The sequence below is a fragment of the Manacus vitellinus genome, unplaced genomic scaffold (assembly GCF_001715985.3).
Source record: "Manacus vitellinus isolate BGI_N305 unplaced genomic scaffold, ASM171598v3 scaffold_48_pilon, whole genome shotgun sequence".
NCBI classification, from domain to species: Eukaryota; Metazoa; Chordata; class Aves; order Passeriformes; family Pipridae; genus Manacus; species Manacus vitellinus.
Genome location: NW_021940593.1, coordinates 5,341,691 through 5,368,116, shown reverse-complemented (window position 1 = coordinate 5,368,116; position 26,426 = coordinate 5,341,691). Strand labels below are relative to the sequence as shown.

The following is a 26,426-nucleotide window of genomic DNA, read 5'->3' as shown; positions in this document are numbered from 1 at the left end:
CGTGGTTTAATTTAACCCCATCCCGACAACCTTAGCTCCCCCGCCGGCGGAGAGAAATGGGAGGATAAAAGCTGGAAAACACACGTGGGTTGAGATAAAAAGACCCAGGGGTAGCTCGTTGTGCCTTGAGGAAGGGGGTGGAGGTGTAGCAGCGATGTAAAAAGATGTAAAATTTGCGTGGAAAGCCGGGAAAAGGCGCGTTTCAGGCCGCTGCGTCCGGCGGCTGGGATGCTCCTGCGGTCCGTGCTGGTGCTCAGAGCTTTAAGGAGCTGTCGCCTGTTCCTGTCCCTCCGGGTCACACAGCTGGCAGTGCCATTGCGGGCAGCCTTGCTCTCGGGTAAAAGGCCAGACACAGGACAATAGCGAGGTAGTTGGTTGTTTTACGGCTGTGTTGGTGCATTACCTGCCTTCAGACGCCGCTTGCTAAAAGCTGTTCTCTGAACTCGAAAGTTAGCCTGGCCTTAACTTTAACTGTGGAAAAATGGAGCTAGTTTTCACCTCTGTGTATTTTTCCTCCCTCCGAGGTTCTATGAGGAGCTTCTGTCTCACGGCATCTTGACACCACTGACTGCTCCCGTGGAAGGAATGGTGGTGAGAGAAGGCTCCTACAATTATGTGGCACCCCAGGGCATCTCCTCGGTTGTCAAGTATTATTTAAAAGAGTCAGGTAACGTTTTTAGATGCCTTTGTGTGAAATGAAAGGTTTTAATGACGGCACTCCTGAACTGCCTTTCGAATTTAAATTTCTGACGAGGATGTTTAAGTTCCTTGTTTGTTTATGTATGCCTGGAAGTTTCGTGGATGGATAAACACGTCTGGGAGCTCTGTGAGTTTCCAAGTCCTGCAGGCCTGGCATGTAAAAATCCCTCTATAAATAGAACATCTGTAGGCTCAGGGGCCAAGCCTATATTTACACCGGTGACTTTAGCATATGAAAGTCGGGCCTAGCATGAATAGGACAAGATAATTTAGTGGGAGATCGTGGTTAGGAAGAGATTTGAGTTGCAGCTGGAATGAAGTGAGCGTTTGGGGGGCTTTTTTCTGAGTGGGTACTTAACTGCTGTGTAACTGGGAGCACAGTGGTGAACTCAGCCTGTGTTTTGGAGGAAGGAGTGCTTATGAAGGATGTGAGCCTTTAGAAAAGGCCAGAGGAGGAGATCACCTGCTGGTTTAAACTTGGTTTAACCCATGTAACTACTGCATTAGGTGTCATGTGGTAGAACCAAGTGTGCGTTTCAGTGACTAATTTAACCCTGGTTTGAAAAATATGAGTTGTAAGAGCACTCAGGCTTTGGTCCTTCTGTGTGATTGTTATCTTTTTGGTTTTTTTATAATTAGCTGGGTTTTTAGACACTGATCTTGCAAATAATTAACTATGTCCCTGTCTTCAGTTGCTAACAGGGACAGTGCTGTCTTTCTCAGCCCCTGGGGGGTGCTTTCATTGCTTACCCAGTGCCACCTCCTGTGTTTGTTGGGTTTCCCTCTGGGTTGGTTCAGCTCAGTAAAGCCAGGGGAAATAACCTGGCAGAGAGAGCAGCTGGGAGCTCTCCCTCTGTTTACTGAGTTGAATTAGAGAATCTTAGAATCACAGCATGGTTTGGGTTGGAAGGGACCTTAAAGCCCATCCAGTCCCACCCCCTGCCATGGGCAGGGACACCTCCCACTAGCCCAGGTTGCTCCAAGCCCTATCCAACCTGGCCTTGGACACTTCCAGGGATCCAGGGGCAGCCACAGCTTCTCTGGCAACCTGTGCCAGGGCCTCCCCACCCTCACAGGGAAGAATTCCTTCCCAATATCCCATCTATCCCTGCCCTCTGGAGTGGGAAGCCATTCCCCCTTGACCTGTCACTCTGTCTTTTCTCCCAAGTCCCTCTCCAGCTCTCCTGGAGCCCCTTTAGGCCCTGCCAGGGGCTCTCAGCTCTCCCTGGAGCCTTCTCTTCTCCAAGTGAACCTCCCCAGCTCTCCCAGCCTGGCTCCTGAGAAACCACTCTGCATTTTCTCTCTGGAATTCACTGGGACATGGATTTAACTGCTCCTTTTTCCATGCAGGTGCAGATGTCCTGTATGAGCAGCATGTAACTCACCTCTCTCTCCGAGGTGGGAAGTGGGAAGTCTCCAGGAAGGTGGGGCCACCGGAGCAGTTTGATGTAGTTATTCTCACCATTCCCATTCCACAGATTCTCCAGCTGCAGGGGGACATTGTAAACAGTAAGTTCACACCTCAAAATCGCAGGTATCCAATCTAAAATGGCAGTTTAGCATCTTGTATGGCAAAGAACAGTCTGAGCTGCTTAATTACCGACAGAATAGGGTGGAGCAGGACAGGAGGTGGGTGATTTCAAGGCCTTACATGCCATGTGTGACCAGTAACACCTTGATAGCAAAAATATCTACACAGGTGAGTCAGTTTTTAATCTAATCTTTAATTTTTTTGCTGACTTCTGAGACAGCACCTGTCTTTCTGTGACTTGAAAATCGCTGTGAATTGGACAAGCCCCTCAGCTGGTCCCCAGGTGGTGTTTCCCTGGCACTGCCCCTTGTGCTGATCTCCAGTGCTGCCCTTGGATCCCCCACATCTCCTGCAGTGGGGATGTCCCAGAGAGTGAGACCTCAATAACAGCTGTGCTGTGGGGAAAAACCCCCAGGGCATCTCAGTGACCCTAAAATCATGTGAAATGCAGGGGAGGAAAAAGTCCAGCTGAGAACTGCTTGGTCTCGAGTTTATAAGATGAAAACCTCTCCAAGCCTCCAGCTTGTTTGCTGGCTGCATCCTGGGGGTTTTATTCTCCAAATATGAGTAAATCTCACTTATCCTTCAGTGATTTTTTTTTGGGGTGAATGTGTTTCAGTGCCATGGAGGCTTAGAAAGAGCAGCTCCATGCTGAGGAAGAAGTGTTAAGTTCAGGCCCTGGTTTGTAGAATGATGAGGAGCTGACTTTAACACTTGGCTCCTTGTGCTCTGCTGTATCTTGGATTTTAACGTGTTTAAATCCATGAGTGTGGTTTGGAAGCTGCCTGTTAAAGGATATTGGAGCAAGGGATGGAGGTCTGGGGGTCTGTCTGGAGTTGCTGCTTAGTAACCAGGACCTGTATGAACAAAAAGATGATGGATGGCAGCAGGATGTTGAGCTGCAGCACAGCATCTTAGGGCAGCAAGGGGAAAATTGGTACTTGATCGGGGTTTTCTTGGGCATTTCTTTAAAGAGAAGTATTTTCATTACAACCTCTTATTTTAAGCTCTGTGCCTAAATAGGTAAATACTCTGTAGGAACAGGATTTCTTTACTATTTGCTGTTTTATAAGCCCTCTCATTTCCCCTGTCCCTTTACCAGGGAAAGTAGTGATGGGTCTGGCCCCTCCTGTCCTTGCTAAGGTGGTCTGGTTGATCATGAATGTCCTGGAAACAGAAAAAAGAGGTAGTGTGGAGTTCTGTTTTCTCAGAGTCCTCCCGAGGTTCTGCTACTCTGCATCTCAAGACCTTCCTCAGTCAGCACTGATGTCTTTGCAAATTGGTTTTTCTTGGGATAATTAAATCCTTTCACGTGCAGAAAGTGGTCAGGTCCCCTTCAGAAGATGTAATTAAGGTGAACAGTTCATTTCACTTGCTCTTGGGAGTGCTGGAACTGTCTGATGCTTTCACAGCATCCTTCACCTCCTGTGTAACTGCAGGATTACCTTTTATCTGAGGGAATCCAGCAGCTTTGTCTTCTCCTCCCCTTGTTTCTGTTTCTCTTCCCCTATCTGCCTGTTCTCTGTGTGAGACCAGCTTCCAGATTTCCAACCAACTGTTAATTCTTGGTCTCAGGCAGCAGGACTGACTCCCCATATCCCAGAGTTCCTTGGCGTTGGAGCTCTTGGCATCTTTACTCCTGTTTCTTTAGTCTAAGAACTAAAATAGGGGGAAAACAGGTGAGGAGGATGTAAGGAGGGTGTTTCAGAGCCTGAGCAGGGTGTAGTTTCAGATCTGTTTTGACTTAGAGAGGGCCAGGACACATCCCTGGATCTGTAAATCTCAACCTCCTTTTGATTGCACGTCAAACAGCCGAGTTGTGCTGACAGAGAACTGACAGAGAATGGGGGTTTTCCTGGATCCACCTCACTTGGGATTTAAGGTGGAATTTGACAGCTAGCTGAAGGGAATGGTTGTTCTCTCCCTTCTGTGCTGGCACTGCCCTACTTGGCTGTCTGCTCTGGTCTCCCAAACCCAGGGACAGAACTCAGCGATTCTCCCAGGAGCCGTGTTTGTGCGCTCCCTGGAGACAAACCAGCGATTCCAGCTGCTCCTGGAAGGGGAGGGAGGTTCCTGCTCCTTGCTGGAAGCGTCCCCCTCGCTGTCAGTCGGGCCAGAGGAATCATATTGTGCTGCAGATGGACTGAGGGATGTGCAGAGCTGGCGGAAGGGGAGGGTTCCTCTCCTGGAGCAGCAGCCCTTGGCCAGTGCGGGGTCACGTGTGGCCCCTCTGCCACTGCAGGCAAGGGGCTTAACGGGAAGGGGGCTGGACTGGGGAGCACAGCTGCCCTCACTGCTCATCTGGAAGGCACTTATTACATAGAGGACAGACTCTGGAGCTGGATGGAAGGCGTGCCTGGAGTTCAGTCCGTTCTGATGTTAACCACGGTTGCTGTTGCGGTTTGTGATGGGTGTTAAAGGAGGGAGCTTTGGCTGATTCCCAGCAGTGCTGGTTTTTAGCCTTTACTGCACACTCTGCTTCAACATCCCTGCTTTGACAGCTTCTTCACTGGGGGCATTAGCTGAACATCTTCCCCATCCTTGTAGTCTTTTTTCACTTTTCCTCTCTGAGGTGCCTTTTCACGGCGGTTTTGCAGCACGCTGGAGACTGCACTGCTGACTGTGGACCTGTGCCAGCTCCCATTTTAGCCACTTAAGTATAATTGGATCTATCAGTTCAGAGCCAAATGAAGTTTTAAATGGATTTTGATGAGGGATTGTTGGCATTAATGTATAGATAAAGGCTGTAAAAGAAGAGAAGGTGCAAAGGAACAGCTGGGGGGAGCAGAACATGCTTTGATCCAGCAGTAAGCATTGGAATTACCCCTTGACATTTGTGTGTGAAAGAGGCTGAGCTGAAGAGTTCAAATGGCTGCCTAGAGGTGGGAATTCACCCCTTGCAGGAATTCACCACTTTGCTGTTTGAACCTCCAGGCTGGCTGCCATGTCATTCCCTTCCCCTCCCTTGAGAATATTGGACTGTCTGAATATTATATTTTTAAGCACTGGTCCCACAGATTATTGCCATAAACATGCAGTATCTTTCTCAAAAAAACCCCAACAAACCCTAGACACCTATGCCCATGTTTTCATAGTCATCTTGGGAAATTTGGACTCCTGTATTTGTAGTCAGCTGCTCCAACAAGGGTGTCCTGCCTGTGTGTGCTGGGAATTCCATTTAGTTGTGTGGGAATGACCAGCAGCTGGATTTTGAGTTACCTTTCATAGATGCCTTTTGGTCCAGTGGCATCTCTGTGTGGACATCTTTAACCTCCTGTTGCAGAAAGAAAACTGTCAATTTGCAGTGGACCAAAATTTTCCCTTCAGGGAGATTAGTCCTTGTTGTTAAGAGCAAAGATCCCTGACAGGGGAAATCACAGCCTAGAGGTGGTCTTCTGCCTCCCGTGTTTTTTGAAAACAATTTTCACTTACTTACATTATATTCAGGGGATTCAGGTTTTGAAATAATGGCCTCCTCAAATTTCATGTTCAGTGACAGAGTTGCTGTTTTAATGCTTAAAGCTCTGCAGACTAAAGGCTGAGGGTTAGTTTTTTGTGTCCTTTAACATTTTAGATGAACCTGGATGTTATGTGAGGCTTTGCATTTATGAGAAGACAGAATTAAATGGCCTTTGGCAACCTAGAATTATCATTTTAAATGAACTGTGTGAGGAGTTACTGTTCCAGAATTACTGTCCCAGGATTTACTTCTCTTGTGAGTGAAAAGCCAAATATTAAATTAATGGAGAAGTTACTGTGTATGCACACCTTAATTTTTAAAAATAAACACATAATAAATAGTATACATATATATGCAACTGGTGGTGTTTACTTGCATTCTTTTGTTTGGTTTGTTTGTACTCTTTGAATTTTGCCAGCACTGATGGGTGATTAAATTCTTAATTGATAAATTAGGGGGACAGGGAGGGAAGTGACCTGCCTGAGGCCAATCTTTTTAGATTTATTCATCTCTATCCCCCTTCATTTTCAACCTTTATTCATAATTTCTAGAGTTATCATGGCCAAATAGACGTATCAGTTGCATATTTAGCAATAGCAGAGACAGAAATAGTATTTCCAGTAGGACTTCCAGTAGCTGCTGGATAAGGGGTTAACTCCTTGCAACATGTTTGGAACAACAATAGGTGGCAGCAATCAAATGATGTTCAGGACATTCAGCTTGAATAACTAAATTAAATTGAGTGCACTGATTTGTACTGGGGCTTTACATATTTTGGTAGCAAATAGTGTGGTTATGCAGAAGATAAAAGGGAAATGAATAAGTGTTTCTGAGGTTTGTGATGTCAAGTTGTTGTCAGGAAAGGAATAAATATATTTAAAAGTAGGGTCTTTGCAAATGAAAGGACTAGATTTTTGCAAATGTTCAGTGTCCTACAGTATTTCAAAGGAAATGGGCTGTTGTGTTGGCTGCTGATGGTAGAAAATTCCTAGATTTGTGTCCCAGATTCCGTACAGTCACTAAGCAATGTACTTCTTTCTGTGCATTTTCAAACCCAGGTGGACAGGCCTTTTTATCGGTTCTGTTCTCAGTTTAATTCAGTTGGCAACACGGCAATTAAAGGTTGCAACAATTTGCAGTGGTTTTTTTTATCTGGGCGTTCAGAATGTTTTCGTTAAGTCGCTTTCCTTGGAATTTCGAATTACAGTTCTGCATGTTTAATCTGCTAATAAAACAGAATGGCTTGGCTTTTGTTTCCAGCCTGACCTATTTTTTTTTCCATCTGTGTGAATGTCCCACATGTTTTAAATAATACAAGCTGATGAGGAGATACAAGTAAAAATAGGACTGTATTTGCATAGGGAGGCTTTATAATGTGAATTAGGAAAGCACAACTCTGATAATTTTTCATGAGTCCCGAGTCCTTGCTGAGTGAATGTGTTTATTTTTGGATAGCATGACGATAAATTCGGAATTTTGTAATTCCAGTTCCAAGCAATCTGAGCAGGGCTTATCCAGCTCGGAGCTCTCATTACCTAACGTATCTAGAATGTCTAGTGTAAACATGTACACTGATTTGTTGGTTACTTATCAGGCCTTAGGAGCTGAGATCACAACATGCAAATATTTGTGCTTTCTGGGAAGTACAAGTAGTTATTATTTTGGGTCCTTTTAAAACCTGTCACTCACTTGATAACACGGGGCATCTCGCTCTGCAGTGAAACCCTCTGTCCCTGCCCATGGGAGAGGTGTTGGCAGGAGGCACAGAGCAGGATTCAGCTCCCCTGAGCTGAAACCTCACTTGGGGTGAACTGTGCTCCCTTTGGGTTCAGGGAATGGCTCCTGGCCCTGCCTCCCAGTGCTGCTGTCACCTCCACCTCTGACCTTCCACTGCAGCGTTTGGTACCCTCCTGGGGGTTGATCTGACTCACCAATCCAGCAGGGATATATATATATATATATATACACATCTATCTCTTAGAATGGTTTGGGTTGGAGGGAATGTTAAAAACCATCCAGTTCCACCCCCTGCCATGGGCAGGGACACCTCCCACTAGCCCAGGTTGCTCCAAGTCCCGTCCAACTTGGCCTTGGACACTTCCAGGGATCCAGGGGCAGCCACAACTTCTCTGGGCAACCTGTGCCAGGGCCTCCCCACCCTCCCAGGGAAGAATTCCTTCCCAATATCCCATCTAACCCTGCCCTCTGGCAGTGTGAAGATATTCCTCCTTGTCCTGTCACTCCAGGCCCTTATAAATAGTCTCTCTCCATCCTCCTTCTCGTCCCCTTCAGGCTCTAAAAGGCCACAGTCAGGTCACCCCAAAGCTTCTCCTCTCCAGGCTGAACAATCTCAGCTCTCCCAGCCTTTCCTCCCAGCAGAGCTGCTCCAGCCCTCTGATCATCTCGTGGCCCTCCTTTGGGAGGTTGTTATTTCTTGGTCAAGGAGTTGGATTTGCTCGTGGAGTGGTGTGACAAGGCAGGGAGGAGAAGGTGGGACGAAACCTCTGGGAAGCAGAGGAGTGTCTAAGGAGGAGCAGCTGCTGCTGAAACAACGTCAGCCTTCAAAGCAGGCAGAGCTCTTGCGTGTTCTCTGCCTTCTGCTGCTTGGGCACAGCCTCTCTTGGGGAGCACTTCTAAAAATAGAGGCTGCTGGAGCTGGAATTGCACGTCAGGGAGAAAAGTCAAAGTAGGATGTGTGTGTACTCAAGTGTGTGTTTGACTCAGTGTTTTTAGGTGTTTCTTTAGAGTGCTTATAATGGACTTGTTCTGCAATTATTAATTAGAGCACCTTGAAACCCTCTCAAAAGTCAAATAGGTACCACAGTGATCCCAGTGACCTCTTTGTCTGGGAAGTGTGAGGGTTAAACCCTATGCCTTCGAGCAGGAGAGGTTTGAAGAGGAGAGTGAAACAGAAATGTATTAGATAAAGGGCTGCTTTGCATTTGAGTGCTGTCTGTGGAGGCTGCCTGCCCTTGGTGGAGAGCTGGAACTGGGATTTGACAGATCTCAGGGTAAAACTGAAGGAAAAAAGCAAGACTTGGAGGGAGTGGGGCAGGGGAACCCACCTTACATCCTCTGCCCAGGCAGCTCTTAAAAAAAACCCATGCAGGGGTGGGCGAGTCTCATGCCATCACAGCACCACTTTTTAGTGCCTGGCAACGTGTCAGAAGCATTTCTTCCATCAGCCCCTGGTCCTGGTGCTGCCCCACCTCCAGCAGGGCAGCTGGCTCAGCACAGCTCTCTGTGGGGCCACAGGAACGTGGTGCCCCCGCCCTTTACCCCCCCAAAAACGGCGGGGGAGTTATTTTTAGCAGGATCAGTGGTGTGATCCTGGGTTCCCCATGTGGCCTGCAGGCTGGCTGGCACACTGTGCTCTTTCAGCAGGGGCAGGAGAGCAGCACAGGGGCTGTGCAAGTTGGTTGAACCGTCTGAGCGAGGCGATGCTCGTGATTCTGTGGTTTGAATTCTAAGCTTAGGTTTCCTGTGCAGTCCCAGGAGAGACTCAGAGCACCTGCACAGTAAACTGGCAGCAGATTGTGCTGATTTAGCCAAACTGGTTTAAAGAAGCAAAAAAAAAAAGTTATTTCTGATATGTAAGGCAGTGCTGCTTTTGTGTGTTGACATGTTTAAGTCCACCTGATCTGGCTGTTTGTAGTTAATTTAACCTGGACGTGCTTCTCTTCCTGTCATGCAGCCTGTGCTGGTTTGGCAAAGAGCTTCAATACCCGGGGGACTTGATCACAGATCTTTATTTAATGGTTGTTTTGTGTCATTCCAGTACTGTATCTCAAAACAGAGAATGGGACCACAGATATATTGGATCAGCTAAACACAAGCCCGTGTGCCTATGCACTCATTGGGGTTTTTCTTCTAGATAATAAAGGTGATGGTATTTGAGCACAGGACATACTTGGAACAGAACAAACAAATGCTCTGAAATTTGTTTATCTCAACAATAAACACAGATACCTCTCAGTTTTTCCCACTCTTTGGTTCTCTCTGTTTAGATGGAAAAATCTTTTGCAAAGCTGCTCTTTGCCATGAGACTAAAGGGGGAGAGGAAAAAAAAAAGTTCCCTGCCAAAAAAATGTGACCAAACTGAGAAATTCTGAAACTTCTTTATTTGTGTCTTGTGTGTTTAATGTGTTCTGTGTTGTAGGAAGCTTGGATGTGCACTGAATTCAGTGAGTCCAGTGAGGGCTTTATTTTCAGCCCTGAATTCGTAGATCCTGAATCTAAGATGCTTTTGATTTTGGGAAACAGTGATAATGTACATGTCACTTCTGCCTTGGAATAAAATCCTTCATCTGACGATTTTCACTTGTTTTTTTTTGGGGTGGGGAGGTGGTGGAAACGTGTTTGGAAAAGCTCTCCCACCTTTCCTGTTCCCACACCTGCTCAGCAAACCTGGGGGAGAAGTGTGCAGGGGTGACTTGGGCTTTACAGCCTTCGTTTTGATGTGAAATCTGCCACTCCAACTATGGCTTTTCTAGGGTTGAAAACCTTTGAAAAGCCAGGTGCAGGTCTGCAAGCTGTCTTAACACTTAATTGCTTGCTTTGGGATTTATTTATTTTTGAGTTGGTGCTGCAGTCAAATAAGCAGACAGAAGTCTTCACTGGAACACGATCTTTAAATGTATTCTCCCAGTGCCTCTAGACTGGATGGGGGGTTTGTGGATTTCTAGAGGGATTTTTAATAATTGCTGGCCCCTCACATCACTGTAATTGAGACCATTCTTTATAAAGATTATCTTTACCTCCCAAGGATATGCCTGCAAACTTCCAAGTCCTTTCTGCAGTCCACATCTGGATTAGAGCAGGAAGAAAAAAAAAATGTTAATTTTAAACTTAATGAGGTTTTGACTGCATTGAGTCAAGCCTAAAATTTGCATTGAGCTTGCTGTCAGCTTTCTGCACTTGGCATCATGACTGCCAAGAATGCATGGCCTGCTCTTGTATTAAAAAAGACCTCAGGGATAACCCTCAGACACCTTCTGTAGAAACCAAGTTGTGCTCCTTTCCCTGTGCCATCAGGTGAGATGGTGTAGAAGGTAAAGATTTTTATTTGGCACAGTTCTCAGCCTGGAAGGTCTCAGTTGGGTCAGCTCACTGATGTGACTGAAAATTAACATTAGGGAGGGAAAAAACAATCTGACAAGGTTTGTGTTGGTTTGGTCTGTGTGGGCTCCAGAGCTGAGCAAACCTGAGAGAGGTGGGAATCCCCAGGGATGGGAATCTCCTCTCTGCTGAGGAATGTGCAGTCGGGTCAGTGGAAGCTGCCTGTGATCCAAGCATGTTTTCCCTGTCCCCTCTCTCGTGGATCTTTGTTCCTTACCAGATTAAAGCCTGGGTCAGTTCCTTAATCCTCTTGGCAACTGAAATGAGGTTGGGAGGTGTAGGGGGAGAAAAGACAACATTGGCAGTGGCTTGTGTTGTCAGAAACTGAGAGCAGTGACCTTTTCCTTCTGTAATTTCTGTAATAATATTCCATGCAGTGTTAACATATGCTGTTAATACTGCAGCTGGGTGGTGGTTTGGATTTACCTGTGCTACTTGAAAGCCTGAGTTTATTGTTAGTTGCCTGGCTGTTCCTTAGGGTTTGATTTCCCTGCTACACCCACCTTTCCAGAGATACTCAAAGCATTGTAATTGTTCTTTAAAAAAGAAAAAGGCCTGATAAACTTCTGTCCAGTGACTAGTGTAGTTCTCACCTCATTTCAAGGCAGAATCTGGCTTTGTAACCCAGTATTTCAGAAGTTACTGATAATTATAAAATCACAGAATCCCAGAATGGTTTGCAGTGGAAAGGATCTTAAAAATCATGTACTTCTAACTCCTCTGCCATGGACAAGGACACCTTCCACTGGACCAGGGTGCTCCAAGCCCTGGCCTTGGACACTTCCAGGGATCCAGGGGCAGCCACAGCTGCTCTGGGCAACCTGTGCCAGGGCCTCCCCACCCTCACAGGGGAGAATTCCTTCCCACTATCCCATCTAACCCTGCTCTCTGGCAGTGGGAAGCCATTCCCCCTTGTCCTGGCACTCCAGACCCTTGTGAAAACTCTCTCTCCATGTTTCTTGCAGGCTCCCTTCAGGTCCTGGGAGGCCACAATTGGGTCACCCCAAAGCTTCTCCTCTCCAGGCTGAACAATCCCAACTCTCCCAGCCTTTCCTCTGATCAGCTCGGGGGCCCCTCTGGATTTAAAACACAATTTATCAGCTCATTAGCAGTTGTTAAGGTGGTGCCTGTGTTTGGACAGCAGCGATCAGGGTTTGCTGTCCGGGTGATCCTGGGGAGTTCAGGGGGGATTATGTTTCAGGAAGCATCATGTGGGTCACTGTTTTCCCATTCCCTTGCTATCCAACAGGGTAGACAGGCAGTCTCACCGTCCCAAGGCTCAGTCGATTTAGGAAATGGAATAGTCTGGGTGAGAAATGAAGGTGTGATTGGTCTCCTTTATTGGCACAGTTGATGAAGCCCCCGTGTTATAGAAATGGACTTGGTTGCTGCAAATTACTTAAAGTGTAAGGAACATATTGCCTTATTTAAAGGGATTAGAGCTATCTTTTCACTTGATTTATTCAGAAGAGCAGGGGACATGCAAACAAGGCTTTCTAGAGCACCAGTAACGTCCAATTCTATTCCCAAAGTCATGCTTTAAAAATACAGCTGTACTGAAATGTGGCCGAGTGGTGCAACTCTGGAAAGACAGGTATGAGAGGATAAGTGTATCCCTCTGCATAAAGGAGGATTTATTGGTCTCCTCTCGTTGGATTTATACTTTAGGGAGAGCAGGGAAGATGCCTATGGAAATTTAGGAAAGTAAATTTTACTCAGTGAACTATGTGCAGACAGCAAGTGGTTTAAGTGTCTTGCAGACTGTTAAGTGCAGAGCAGGAAAGTGGTGCATGAGTTTATAAAGCTTAAAAGAAATAGATTTGCTGGGTGTTTGCATATCCTTTTCTCTCTGGCACAGTAGGAACTGTATTTTGGAACACTGATGAGAAATGCTTTCATCTAGTCTGAATTAAGGCATGCTGGTTGCAAGAGTGAGCCTTGAAACCAGAACTCACATTTTCTAATGTATATTATGCTCAAAGCCAACTTAGAAGCAGCAAAAAACCCACAAACTTGGAAAGGATCACTTGTTTTCAAGTGGCTGAATTTGTGCCCAACTCCATTGAAAAGATGGGTCATTTTCCCCAAGATAGGATTGCCTAAGTAAGAGCTTAATTTTCCACTCTGACGAAAATGCCACGTGATTCTCACAGAAACAAGGAAATTTGCCTCAAATTTGGGATTTGTCTGCAAAGGATCATAAAATGGTTGGGGTTGGAAGGGACTTTAAAGGTCATCTAGTTCCAATGCCCTGCCATGGGCAGGGACACCTTCCAGTAGCCCAGGTTGCTCTGAGCTGGCCTTGGACACTTGCTGGAAGAATTAAGTAGTGACTAAATTGAAATTCCTGGTCCTAGGGTGTCCTTTCCTGCATTTGTATTTCAGCTCGTGTCATTTAGTAAGTCAGTCCTGACTTAAACTTCAGAAATACAAATTTCTGGTAACTCTTTAATATTTTGTATGTCAGCATTCCTTTTCATTTGCAGGCCATCATCTCTTTATGGTGTGCAGTGGAGTCTTAGATTTCTGTAAGTGTATCACCTGTGAGTGAAAACTTGTCTTCTTCTGGGTATGAAAACTGACATTTCTTCACCTTTGTGTTGTTAGCACTTTGTGGGGTGCTGGTCCCTTTTGCAGACACTCATAAGGCATCACATCATAGATACCTTTAGATGTCAGTGTAAGTCTGTTTGCCTCCTGCTTGTGCTGCAGGCTCCTGGCACCAGCAGCATCTGCACACTTGGGAAGAGGTAAACTAAGAAATTACATATCTGTGGTGCTGTCAGAGTGCCTCCAGGAAGGCATTCTAGTCTCAGTTTGTGTCCTGCTTAAAATACCGGGGAAGGTCACAACTGTGGCAGCTTCCTAAACTCCCAACTCCTCGAAGTTTTTGCCCCTTGGTTCTTTACTATGTGGGATTTTTTTTTCCCCAGCTTTCCCCTGTCTGGTGCCGTGTTTGCTGCCTCAGCTGCAGAAACACCATCAGGTGTTTGGAAAACAAATGTAACACATCGGTTCTTTGGCTTTTTTAAGCCCTTAGGAGGTGGTAAAATGCCGTGGCAATCCCGTGGGGAAGAAGTCTGAGCAGCTTCAGCTGGGGGTTTGTTAGGGAAAATGGCTTTTGTGTCCTGTAGGTGCTCAAGAATGTGAGGCAGCCTCGGTTTTGGGACCAATCTAAGTGGGATTTTCTGGTGGTTTGCTGGCTTGAACTGGGCTTTATATCCATGCTGGTTTTAAGGGGTTTGGCTTTGTGTTTTTTAAGCCTTTGTAAGTGTTCTGGCAGTGAAACTGTGCTGCTGGTCTGTGTGTGTTTGTAGGCATTGAGAGACACTGAGATTTGGCTTATTTTTGTTCTTTTCTATCACGTTGCCTTTAGCCATAAATCTTACCTCCCCACTTTTGTGTCATCCCAGCAGTACTTGAATTTTACTGTAAAGTCAAATGTCAAGGTACTGGGTATTAATAACAGTGTGGGGGGGTTAAGGTTCAATTTTCAGTGAGTACCTGTATATTTTTTTTTTAATGGGATTTGCAAGGCAGATAAATCTGGCATTTTATGACATCAGTATTTTTGCTTTGTTGTTTTGTGGGGTTTTTTTTGGTCTCTGTCAGATTTAGCTTTTAGAGTCTATACTCACCACTGATAAAGGCATAAACAATTTCCCAAGGAATGGTTTCTTGTAGCAGGAGGAGGGGAGAGTTTGGCTTTTGAATACAGCATTTGGTATGATGTACTAATAGCAAGGATTTTTTTTCCTTTTTTTTTTTTTTTTTATCCCATCTGGTATTTTTTTCCAGCCTCTGGTAGGTTGCAACCAGTCTGTCAATAACTTTGAAGGAACCATTATTTTTTCCCCCCCCCCACTGTGTCACATTTTGAGCAGTAGTATTTGCTAGCAGAGACTTACCTTCTTACAAGTTAAAAAAAAAATGACTGGAGAAGGAGGTTTTTAAGTTGCATACTTTGACTGCACTGTCTAATTTAGAAAAATTGGATAAATTATGGCAGAGAGAGGCCATTTGCATTCAGGTACACTCTTGCTTCATTTATCTGTGCTTTCAGAACACGTGCTCTGCATGTCTAAATCCTTTGGAAAGTTGTGAGGTGAGAGACAGGATGCAAAAGGAAAGAATGTGGGATAAAACAAAAGAAAAACCAGATGAGACCTCCAGAACATGTGATCCAGTTGAAGCCACATATTACAAATGTACAACTTTAAATTACAAATTACAGCTTTAATTTTATTTTATTTTTTTTAACCATTTCACGCTCCCTTCTGGTGGTGATTATATTTTAGGTATATCTGAATACCAGGCAAGGAAACTGCTTTAAAAAAACAAGCAAAAAATATTTATATTATTCTCCAGAAGCATTTCCCCCTATATGATGCTGTCACTGTTTGTTGTCAGAGTCCCTGAGGTATTTTCCCCTCTCCTTCTCCCACCTTGGAATGACCTGACTCTTCAGGTTTGCTGATTTGCTTTCCAAATATTAATTTTCCCCTTGTTGCAGAACTGCAGCACTGGGAAGTGCTGCTTTTGGTTTTGCCCTTTTTATTAAGAGCAACGTGAACAGCAGGTGAGGTACCAAAGGAGGGGAGAAAAATGCCATTATGGGAACTTTCTGTGGGCTTTGTGTCTGCATAATACCCAATACCAGCCAAGGAAAGAAAACTGCTTTCAGGAGAGGTCATTGCATGACCCAGAACTAGAAATGAAATAGATTCAGATTACACTGAGCAAAGTTAGGGTACTTCCCCTTTGGTGTGTTTTAGATCACTAAAAGAAGTCATGATATGAGAGAGAAATGAGGTAGTTTATCTCTGTTCACCATGTTCTGTGTTGGCCTTCCTTTGTCACCAAGGCACGTATTTTAGCAGAAAATAAGGAAGGAAAAAGAAGAACATGGTTTCAGTAAGACAAACTTATTGCCCTGGCGTGTCAGAGGCGTATTTTGCAAAATGTTACAGAGAATTAACCAAAAGGCTCCTCTGCTTTCATAGCTGGGGAGTGCTGCACAGTGCATCATTAAAGTTTTACCTGGTAGGACAAACTGCAGACCTTTCTAACCAGCTCTAGATTAAATCTATTATTAATTAGGTTATTTTTACTAGAACGGTGGCTTGGTATTTCTTTTTGCCCCCATCACCATGAGGTGTGTGCTCTGAAAATCACTGAAGTGTTAGACACTAAAACATCACAGGTACCAGCTGACACCAATCCACAACTGTCTCAAGGGAGAAAATAAGAGAGGGAGCCAAACCATAGAATTCTTCTTAAAATTAGGAAAGAAAGAGAAATTAATGTGGTTTTTGTCAGTCTCTCAACAGAGCTTTCTGTACATGTGTTTGCAGTCCTCACTCCTGCACTGGGGCCTGTCCCCTCCTGCAGCAAAAGGGGAGAGATGAAACTTTCTTCTGAGAGCATTTGGTTTTATTTAGAATGTGTTTCACAACTGGGACGTTCCCAGACGGGGTTTACTTGTGTGCCACCCTCCCACTCACCCACCCTGCAAGTGAATGTGTGCACTCACAATTTCAAGAAAAACAGAGAAAGTGCATGGAAGTAGGTGGAGCTTTATTTTATCCAGCTGAGGATAAACGTGGCTTCACTGAAAACAAAGAAAATTAACTTTTAGGTAGTAGAAAAACCACACACTGCTCGAGTTTGCTGCTTTGCATGATAGCACGTGGTTTCTGGGTGCAGAATAATGTATTTTCATCAGAAAACTCACTGATGATTGATGATATGGAAATGCTTGGAGAGGAAGAGTGACAGGGACTAGTCCAAACACAGATATTGTGATGTGTGCATGAACAGAAAAATCTGTCCTTGAATGAACATATTGCTTGTTTTTTCTACTACGTGATGTTTAACTTCAAAATGTTAATAAACTACAGCCTCTTGGTCTGATCACATCCAAGTGATTAATAGCATCTCTTGATACTGCTAAAACAATTTATTTTTTTTTTTAATTGATGATTTAAAAACTATCTGTCCTTGTTCCCCTTTCAGCCTCCTGTAACATTTACACATGTGACAGATCTGGTATAAAAAGGGAAGTACAAGTATTTCAAATATAGATGTTAGCCTTAAACCTGCTGACTTTTTTGGTGGGGATTGTAAGTGTTGGATCATGGTGGCAGCACAGACTTTGTCGTGTACCTGTGTCCTATTTCAGTTTGTAAATACGGGTATTTTCAGATTTAATACGTGGAAGTACAAAATGGAATCACCATCTCACTCCTGCGGGTTTTTTCCTACAAATTTCTCCTTTTCCACTGCTTTTCCACACTTACAGGACAACCAGTCTTACCCTGATCTCCTCGGTTCATGTGGAGCAGGGTCAGGATTTGCAGTCCCTGTAGAGGTAGGGACTCTCTGTGGAGCATCCCCATGAGAACAACTGGAACCACAGTCCCATTCCAGGCAGTGGGTTTGTGCCACTTCCTCTGCAGTATGGACTCTGTTCCTGCCTGGAGACAAAAGCCTTTGTTCTGCTGAGTCACACTCCAGAACAATAGGCAGCGACAGAGAAGTTGATACACTCTGTTTCCAGTTCCAGTTTTGACTCTGAAGTTCTCCCCTGTACTCGCTTCTCCCTTTTTTGTTGGATTTGGTTTTTGTTTTTGTTTTTTTGGTTTGTTCTGGGGTGGTTTTGGGTTTTTTTGCAATATGATTTAGCACACGCACTCCTGTGTGTATTTTCTGAGCTGTTATTGTGGTTCTCCCTCTCAGTTGCAGCAATCCCAGTGACTGTCACACTCTGCAGGTTTTGTCTCCCTCACCTAAAGCAGCACCACGAAAGAGGGAAGTGGAAGACAAGGATCAGCTTTCACGAGCCCAAAGCTCATCATCTCCCAGGGTGATGAGTAATAACAAATTGTTATTTTTGAGGTGCCTTAACTCCCTGTTTGGTTGCTTTGAAATGCAGCTGATGACTTCTTGGAAAACATCTTTGAGGGCTGCAGGTTTGCAGCCAGGAGGGCATTAGGGTGATAACAGGATATGATCCATGAAAAAGGCTCTATAACATGGATGTTACCATGTGCCTGGAGCCAGCATGAGGAAATACCATTTGAATCTTCCCTTACGCTGCTGAAAATTGATTGTGGTGTTGCCTGGCATTAAAGCCAGTGACAATTACAGCAGCTTAGTAAAGGGTGTAAGTGTGGTGTTAAATAAAAAGGGCTGGAGATGAGAGCAGGGGAGGAGGAAGGGCCCTGTGGGTGTCATCTCCAGCTCACAGTGGGGTGGGAGAACCTGCCATCTGTCAGAGGCTGCAGAGTCCAAACTCTGGCTGGGGAGAGCACAGTGCTGAGTGGTGCTCCCAGCAGGATCACAGGCTTATGTGAAATTCTGTGCTGCTGGGATCAGTGAAATCCTTCCAGAGCCCCGGGGGCTGGGGCGGTGTGGAGAAAGCTCCTGCTGAATCCCTGGAAACGGGGAGGGAAACCCATGGGGAAATAAACCCCTGGATTAAGGGTTACACTCAGAGGCTTAATCCAATGTCTGCATGAAGTAGAGCAGATTGCAAATTATTCCCAGGGGAGATTTTAATGGGGTCTTGAGGGCTTTATCACTTTCTTTTTGCAACTTCTGGCACCTCACCTTCTTTTGTTACAATCGCTGCTTGCAGCTTCGGAATATTACATGTTTAGCTCTGGGAAAATCTATACTTGGAGTGTTTTTCCCCCCATTAACATTATTAGTGGGGTTTAATAAGAATTACTGCTCATGATACTGATGGGCTAAGCTGATTGAAGCTCTCTGAATCAAAACACAAGGGCTATTTTGGACTGCAATAAAGCAGCAAGATGTGTGTTGCTGTGGGAAGGTATTTTGAGCCTCTTCTTGTCTCTTTGTCACTTCTTCACACTTTGTAGCATGTCCTCCAGTGAAAAAAAAAATGCACTGAGAGGTTTGAGACGTGTTCAGCTGCAATTCAGGTGTGTGTTTTACACAGAAATTAATTTTAAATTGAGTTGCCTTTAATTGCACGGGTAGTGTTTGAGAGGAAGTTGGTAGGAGACAACACTGACTGTGATCTCCTGGTTTTAGGTAATTATCTTGTGAGAACTTTGGTAAATGAAAAAAAAAATTACAAAATTCAGGAACTATCCATGCAAAAAAAAAAAGTCCCAACAGAAAGAAAAAGAGGAAATAAAATATGGAATCCCTGAACTTGGGAATAGGAGGAAGAAGTGAGAAGCAGTCAGCAGAAAAAATGCTGGTTATTAAAATTGATGGAAAACTTGAGCATTTGAAAAAACCCAGGAGGGTTTACAGGAATATGCATCAATGCCTGCCTTCCCAGAACCGTGGTGGAGCTGGGGTAAGAGAACCCTGGAAAAGCATATAGAAAAATGCAGCTTAGATTTAAAACGGTGCTGTCACAACTTGGTCACCAGCAAAGCCAGAGGATCCCGGATCCAGCAGTTTGTCCAACTCCTCCTGCCCAAAGCTGCTAACAGAATTTCCATTGGCTCTTTCCTCATGGCTGGACTTTGCCTCAGCCTTCACCTATAATGAGTAAAAAAGGATGTGATTGCCTTTATCCAAGAAAGCCGAAAAAATGAAGGAATTGAGTGTTGCAGGGCTACTGGGGATAAATAAATCCAGCTGAAGGTGAGGATGAAAAATATAAGAGCATAAATAAATCCAGCTGAAGGTGAGGATGAAAAAGATGCTGATTTTTTTTTTTTTAAATTTTTTTTTTCTGGAAAACAAGTAGCTAAATTATAGTCCAGAGGCTGTGTCCTCCAAAACCTGAGCGTGGCCTGTGTCACATCCTGCCTGTGGAGGCACAGCTGTATTTCAGTCAGTTGGAAGGAAAAGGTAGTGGATGCCTGTGTAAAAAAAAGGGTTTAGCACAGGGGAAGAGGATGCCTGCATTACTCTTGCAGAAGAAAAAGATAATTACTATCAACCAGCTTTTTTTTCCCCCCTCCCAAACTGTTACTTGATTAACATAATCAAGTTACAGTCGGAGCAATTGCTCTCAATTAGTCCTTAGTTTGCCAATTACAGCTTCTATTTCAGACTTGATAAAGGCAGGCAAGGTTAGTGAGCATCAAAGGATGTCTGTTTTGTCTGTGCAGTATCTGCTGAACTAATAGAGGCTATGACTTCTCTCAACAGCTTATACCCTTAAATGATCAAAGGCACAGCGACACAGTTATTTAAGATACCTTCATGTCTGAGAAGATTTAGCACTTTTATTTCTTGGCACAGTTCTAAATCTTCCCTAAAAAGACACTTCAGAGTAAATAAAAAAACCTAATTTAGTAGCCCTGACAAAACTGGTACAAAAGATGACACAGCTGTGAACTGATTTGAAAAATCCCTTTGAAAAGAGAATGTACACACTGTAATTCTGAATATTTACTAGAACGAGCGAGTCCCTGCTGTCCTTTTCCATGTGGAACTCCTGATGTGTGAGCTGCTGGTGATTGTTTTTTTGTTGTTTTTCATGTTGGTAAGGCAAGAATTCCCCATCCACTTCATAATCTCAGCCTCTGTCCTCAGCCCCTCCTGGATTTCCAGTCCAGGGAAGATGTCTCCAGCAGGCTGTCCACCTTTTTGCCTTTGTGGAGTGCTGGAGCTGACTGAGCCTTCCCTGGCTCTCAGACCCATGCTGGGGACCTGTGCAGGTGTCAGTCTGGCTTTTTGGGGCCCCACTGTGGTCAGGTGTAAAGCAGAGCCTTGCAGGACTGAGCCATCCCTGTTTCCCCTGGGAATGGTTTGCTGCTGGTGCCTGTGGTTGTTGCAGCCCCTCCTTTCCAGGGTTATTTTGGTGCTGTCAGTGCTGAGCAACCAGGGCTCGATATTTGCAAAATCATGGAATGGTTTGGCTCAGAAGGGATTTTAAAGACCATCTTGTTCCAACCCCCTGCCATGGGCAGGGACACCTTCCACTGGAAGGGAGCATAGCTTTCCACAGCTGGAAAGTTTAATCAGCTTTTGGTGTCAAAACCATGGTTCATGTTTCTGTCTGTGTGCTGAACGTGCTTCTCCTAAATGCCAGCTGGTAGTAAAACTACTTTCTAGATCCAGTTACTGAGGAATGTCCAGCCCCAGCCTTTCCCCCTGACCGTGGGACTCCCTCTGTGTCACTCCCCCACCTGTACTTCCACTTGGATCCCCAGCACTGGGATTCTTTGTCTTGGCTCTCATTTGCCTTCATAACCAGAAGCCTACAGAACTTAATCAGAATTTCAAAATACCTCATTGATTGGGTTACCCCTTTCTGCAGAGGAAATGCTTATTGTTGCTCTGTAAATACTTGTTTTCCCAACACGAACCTGGAATTAGAGATCTTTCAGTCTTATGGGCCCAAAGCTAAATTCTCAAAGGCTTGAGGGCCTAAGACTTTTTACTATTACAAGAGTTACTGTTTAGTGAAGTGCCTGTGCCAAGATACTGCCAGGAGCACTTATCTGCCCTCAACAGCAAACAAAAAGTGGAGGCGGAAGAGTGAAATAAAAAAAAAATAAAAAAAAAAATATATATTGTTCAGTCAAGATAGATTAATAGTGGTGCACACAAGCCACACTTCCTTGTTGGTTATATCAGTTCTTTGTATTTTTGTATGATCTAAAAATGTCTTTCCTTGCTTTTTTTTTTTTTTTTTTCCATTTGGGGAAATTGGAGTGAGTGTTCCCTTTCTGTGGGAACAGTTACCAAAAATGCTTCATTCTGGTGTGTAAAAATGTTCATTTCAGAGCAGTGCAAGGGCTGCTTTCTGTGGCTTGACTAAGTTTTAGCACTTGATGAGGATTTTTTTTTTTTTGAAGGTGGTGATATTTTAGGCTGCAGGGAACAGTGATCTCTAAGGAAGCATTAAATCAAGTGGCTTGCTGAGGTTTGGAGGGCCTGAAGAACTGAGCTCAGTTTTGCACAGTGGCTGCTGTTAACAAGTACCTTTAGGAAACGAAAGGTTTTGTTCTTCCCTTTTTGTGTCTTGCTGTCTGTGTGTCAAACAAAGCTGTGCCCCCAGGTGTCTGCAGGATGGGTCCTGGGTGGTTTGCCAGGTGTTTCTCCTGAAATAAGAGCTGGATCTCTGAAGGGAGCTGTGCTGTTGAAGGCTGTCGTGCTGACTAACAGCTTTTACTGCTCTCAGCTTCATAATTTTCATCATTTGTTGGGGAAGGGAACTGTTGTAGCCTCCAGACTGCTGCCTCAGACCCTCAGTCCCTGCTGCACAAGGACCTTTGGTGCTTCCCATCAGCATGTGAAACAAAATGTGAGCCTCACAGGAGGCTGCGGTGCCTTTGTGTGTGCACGTGGGTGTTACCAGGGTTTGGCAAAGGGAAGTGGAGGTGTGGTGGTGGGCAGAGTTCACTGAACAGACTGACTCTGTTACAGCACTTTTATCAACAGTGCAGTGGAGTCACAGACTGGTTTGGGTTGGAAGGGACCTTAAAGCCCAGCTCGTCCCAACCCCCTGCCACGGGCTGGGACAACTTCCACTAGCCCAGGTTGCTCCAAGCCCATCCAACCTGGCCTTGGATGCTTCCAGGAGTCCACAGCTTCTCTGGACAACTTGTGCCAGGGCCTCACCACCTTCACAGGGAAGGATTTCTTCCTAACATCTATTCCAAACCTGCCCTCCTTCAGTTCAAGGCCATTCCTTCTTGTCCTGTGACTACATGCCCTTGTGAAAAGCCCCTCTCCAGCCTTCATGTGAGGTACTGGAGGGATGATGTGCCTGTGGCTCATCCTGGAGTGTCCTGAGATGCTACAAGAAGCAAGGAAAATGCCAGCTGATTCCCAGTTGTGAACCAGTGTTAATTGGTGCCCGAGTCAGAAAGGCAGTAGCAGAAGGGATGTGGACTTCTGGAAGCAGGAACCCCAGGGATCTAAGAAAATTAGGGAGATTAAATTCAGCATCTTCAGTGCAGAAGACTGCAAAGCAGGGACACAAGGAATTAGTTTGGATTGAAGGAGTTAATTTGGACTTGTGTTGACTCCAAAATACTCTATATAGCTGCTGATTTCACATACAGTTCTGCACTTTCTCAGGATTCTTTTTGCAGTGTAGGAGGTAAGCCAGTGCTGCACAGGGGTGGTTAGGTTTAATCTGGCCAGCCCTAAATTTTAGCATTTACAAATGCATGCTAATTAATTGTTCATTACCACACTGGCTTGTGCTCCAAAACCTCTCAATGCAGAATGCTGGCTGTGAGATGCATTCTTTGCAGTGCACCTGAAACATCTTCTCCCAAAAACTAATTAATTTGTTGTAAATCTTTCACTCTGAGCAAAAGACAAAACTGCCAGGTAGGAACTTCTTCACAGGGCCAGTCATTAAACTCAGTGTTAATACTCTGAATATTTTACTGGAATACTTGTAGTGGGATGGAAAATGGAAACCATCTGCTGAGATTTCATCAATAGCTTTTTTTTTTTTTTTTTAAATATAGGAACCCTGGTAATTCAGACACTTCTAATTAGACCTCATATCTCTGGTTCTATTTTTGGGAAGCATTTGGCTAGCTGAAAGTAAGTGTGCATAATTATCATGCCAGCTCACCCTTGGCACTGATTTTGATGTCAGCAGTTTCACTTACTGAGGCTACAAATCGTGAGTCATCGATTGTATTAGGATTAGAAATCTTGTGCAAGGTTTGAAGTTGTTTGCTGGATGATTTGTGACTTCCTCAGAGTGATTTTAGAAGGATGAAGAGAATGTTGCCTGTTCTTCATGTGCACGAGCATCACAGGGGATTAAGGTTCTGGAAGCTACACAAAAAACCAATTCCTGGTTGTTTGTTTGTTTTGTTTTTTTTTTTCCCCTGGCTTATTCTTGTTAAGCCTGGTTGATCTGCAGGAGCTTCAGGAATGCTTTAGGTTTGGGCAGTTTTTGGAGTTCTGTGTCCATGTCTGGGGACTCAGCACAAGAAAGGTGTGGAGCTGCTGGAGCAGGTCCAGAGGAGGCCACCAAGATGACAGGGCTGGAGCACTGCTGGGAGAGCTGGGGGTGATCAGCCTGGAGATGAGAACCTCCAGGGAGACCTCAGAGCACCTTCCAGGGCCTAAAGGGGCTCCAGGAGAGCTGGAGAGGGCAGGGATAGATGGGATATTGGGAAGAAACTGTTCCCTGTGAGGGTGGGGAGGCCCTGGCACAGGTTGCCCAGAGAAGCTGTGGCTGCCCCTGGATCCCTGGAAGTGTCCAAGGCCAGGTTGGATGGGGCTTTATCCATGTGCAGGGGTTGTATCCATGTACAACCCTGTGTGTACAGACACTCTTTAAAACATAAGGCTCCATAAGGTTTTGGTGAAGTTCCCAAGGCTGGCTGGGTGCTGGGAATGCCATGGTTGAGAATTGCATGTTATCATAACTGGACATTCCAGATGTTTCTATTCAGAATTGTCAGTAGTGTCAATACATCTCACTAATCCTGGGATGTAGCATCCTTTCTCCTTTTTCCTTTCCTTTTAAGCTGGACAGTTACGAGGAAAAGTTTGTGGCAGCCAAATGAAAGCAAGTAAGGACTCACTGCCCAAGAACCCAAAAATCTCTTCTGCAAAGTTTTCCCTCATTTTCATTTGCTTTGTGTTACTTCTCCTTATTTGTGGGGGATAACAAGGGTGAATTCTGTATGCTCTTTGATAAATTTCATTCTGCCAATCCCAAAACATGGCATGTGCTTAGAAGTGATAAATTTTTAAATTTCATGTTTTGATGTGGGAACTAATGCTGCGTTTTGTTTTGTTTTGTTTGTTTGGGGGTTTTTGTTTGGTTTTTTTTTTGTTTGGGTTTTTTGTGTGTTTCGGGTTGTTTTTTTTTTGGTTGGTTTTTTTGTTGGGTTTTTTTTGTTGTTGTTGTTGGGTTTTTTTTTTTTGCAACTGGGGCTCGGAATGTCCTTAACCCTTAAACAAGATGAGCTATTCTGGTTATGTTGTTTTGAGTTTCTCTGTTTGGGTAGATACTAAGTTGGTTATTGCTTATCACTAGGAAATGAAGTCCTGCCTTAAAAGCCACCCTATTAAAATGAGCAAAGCCTTCTGCTGGGCAGCAGAGGAACGATGAGTGGGGAATATTTTAAAGGTGAGCTCTACCCGTGGCTTTAGTTTTCACTGGGGCTTTGTTTTCCTTCTTTTAATCAAGTTGGTAAGACACAGCTGTAGGCTAAAGCAGATGTGATTACAGCAAGCTTCAACTTAGGTAATTCTGAACAGACTGCATGAAATTTTGGAGTGGATCCAGTGTGACTGGGTAAACAATACAGCCATCAGATCCCATCATTTGAGCAGCAGCTAACCACTGCATCAGAGTTATTCAGGCAGCCTTTAAATACAGGCCTGTTTGGGCAAGTCAGGAGAACTTGCAGCTGCCTTGCAGTTCCCTCCATCCTGTGCACACACAACTTGATGTTAACTTGGAAATTGGCTGTGGTGTGCACGATCTTCCAGATGAAATGTTGCCAGCTGGCACTCTCAGTCTGACAGTGCCAAAGCTGGAGGTGTCATCTGGGAGTGCAGGCCTTAAACTGAATTTTCAGTTGTTGATAGTACCCCTGGTTGCAGGCAAAGAACTGTTCAGTAAAGGCTGTGGCGTTCCAGGTAACCTGAACCACCTTCCTAATTGTCAGGTTTCCTGGTCTTGCCCACACTCAGTTTGCAAATTGTGCCTTAGAATTCCTTTTAGTTTAAGGGGGAGGAATTTCTAAGTTGATAAGGTGGTGGTTGGTTGAACTCAATGATCTTGGAGGTTTTTTCCAACCTAAATAATTCCGTGATTCTAAGTCTTCCTGTTTGTGCTATTGGTTAGAATGGATGCATTAAATATTTGGCTCTTTTACCCCAATATCCTTCATGTAATGTTTACAAGTTGTACAGTTTACAAGTTAGGGGGCAGATTGACTCTTTTCACTAATTTAAGCCCAGTGTGAATTTTCATTGAAACCTTAAAATCAGGGGTTTAGAGTAATTTCGATTTCAAGCTCTTTAAATGCTTCTCAGTACCTTTTTGTGGTTTACAACAACTAGGAGAAGGTAACCTGCTTTAGTCTGGAGAGCTGCTGAATTAAAACTCCAGACAGGTCTCCTGTGTGTGAAAATAAGGATGAAAGGATGAAAATACTTCAATTTTGGGACCATTCAAGCCAATTAAGCAGAGAACACACCTCCCCACCACGCTGTAAGTGAGCAGTGGCCTCCAGATGAGTGACAGTGGCAGTTTCTGTGGCAGCTTCTCTGTCTGACAGACATCCTGGAGCTGCTGAGGCTCCTTCAGACACACCTCTGCAGGCCTGTCACACTGAAATGGTTGTTGGAGAGGACAGAGAGATCCTCCAGTACCAGGAGGCTGCTGGAGGCAAGGATTTGCCAGGATAAGGGGACACTCTGTTTTTGGGGTTGTCTCTAGCCTGCTCTGAGTGGTGCCACCAGCTAAAAGTTAAGCAAGAGAACAGGCAGAGAAGGCACATTTAGGTTCAGCTACAGATGAGGTCCCTTGGAAATCCTAATCCCTGTAATTTCAGCCAGTGAAAGGAAGGATGGAACACAGTTGTAAGAGGTTCTTCTGCTGCCACAGTGACTGTGTGTCTTACAGAGGCACAGAGTCATAGAGTGGTTTGGGTTGGAAGGGACTTTAAAGCTCGTTCAGTCCCA

General features: G+C 44.7%; 1 protein-coding gene across 1 annotated transcript in view; it reads left to right on the top strand.

Moving 5' to 3' along the window:
* RNLS (renalase, FAD dependent amine oxidase) overlaps positions 1-26,426 on the top strand; it is a 66,723-nt gene that overhangs the window by 3,310 nt on the left and 36,987 nt on the right. The window contains exons 2-3 of the mRNA XM_029962598.1: positions 525-667; positions 2,050-2,208. Coding sequence (XP_029818458.1) covers positions 525-667; positions 2,050-2,208 — 302 coding nt within the window. The remainder of the gene's footprint in view (positions 1-524; positions 668-2,049; positions 2,209-26,426) is intronic.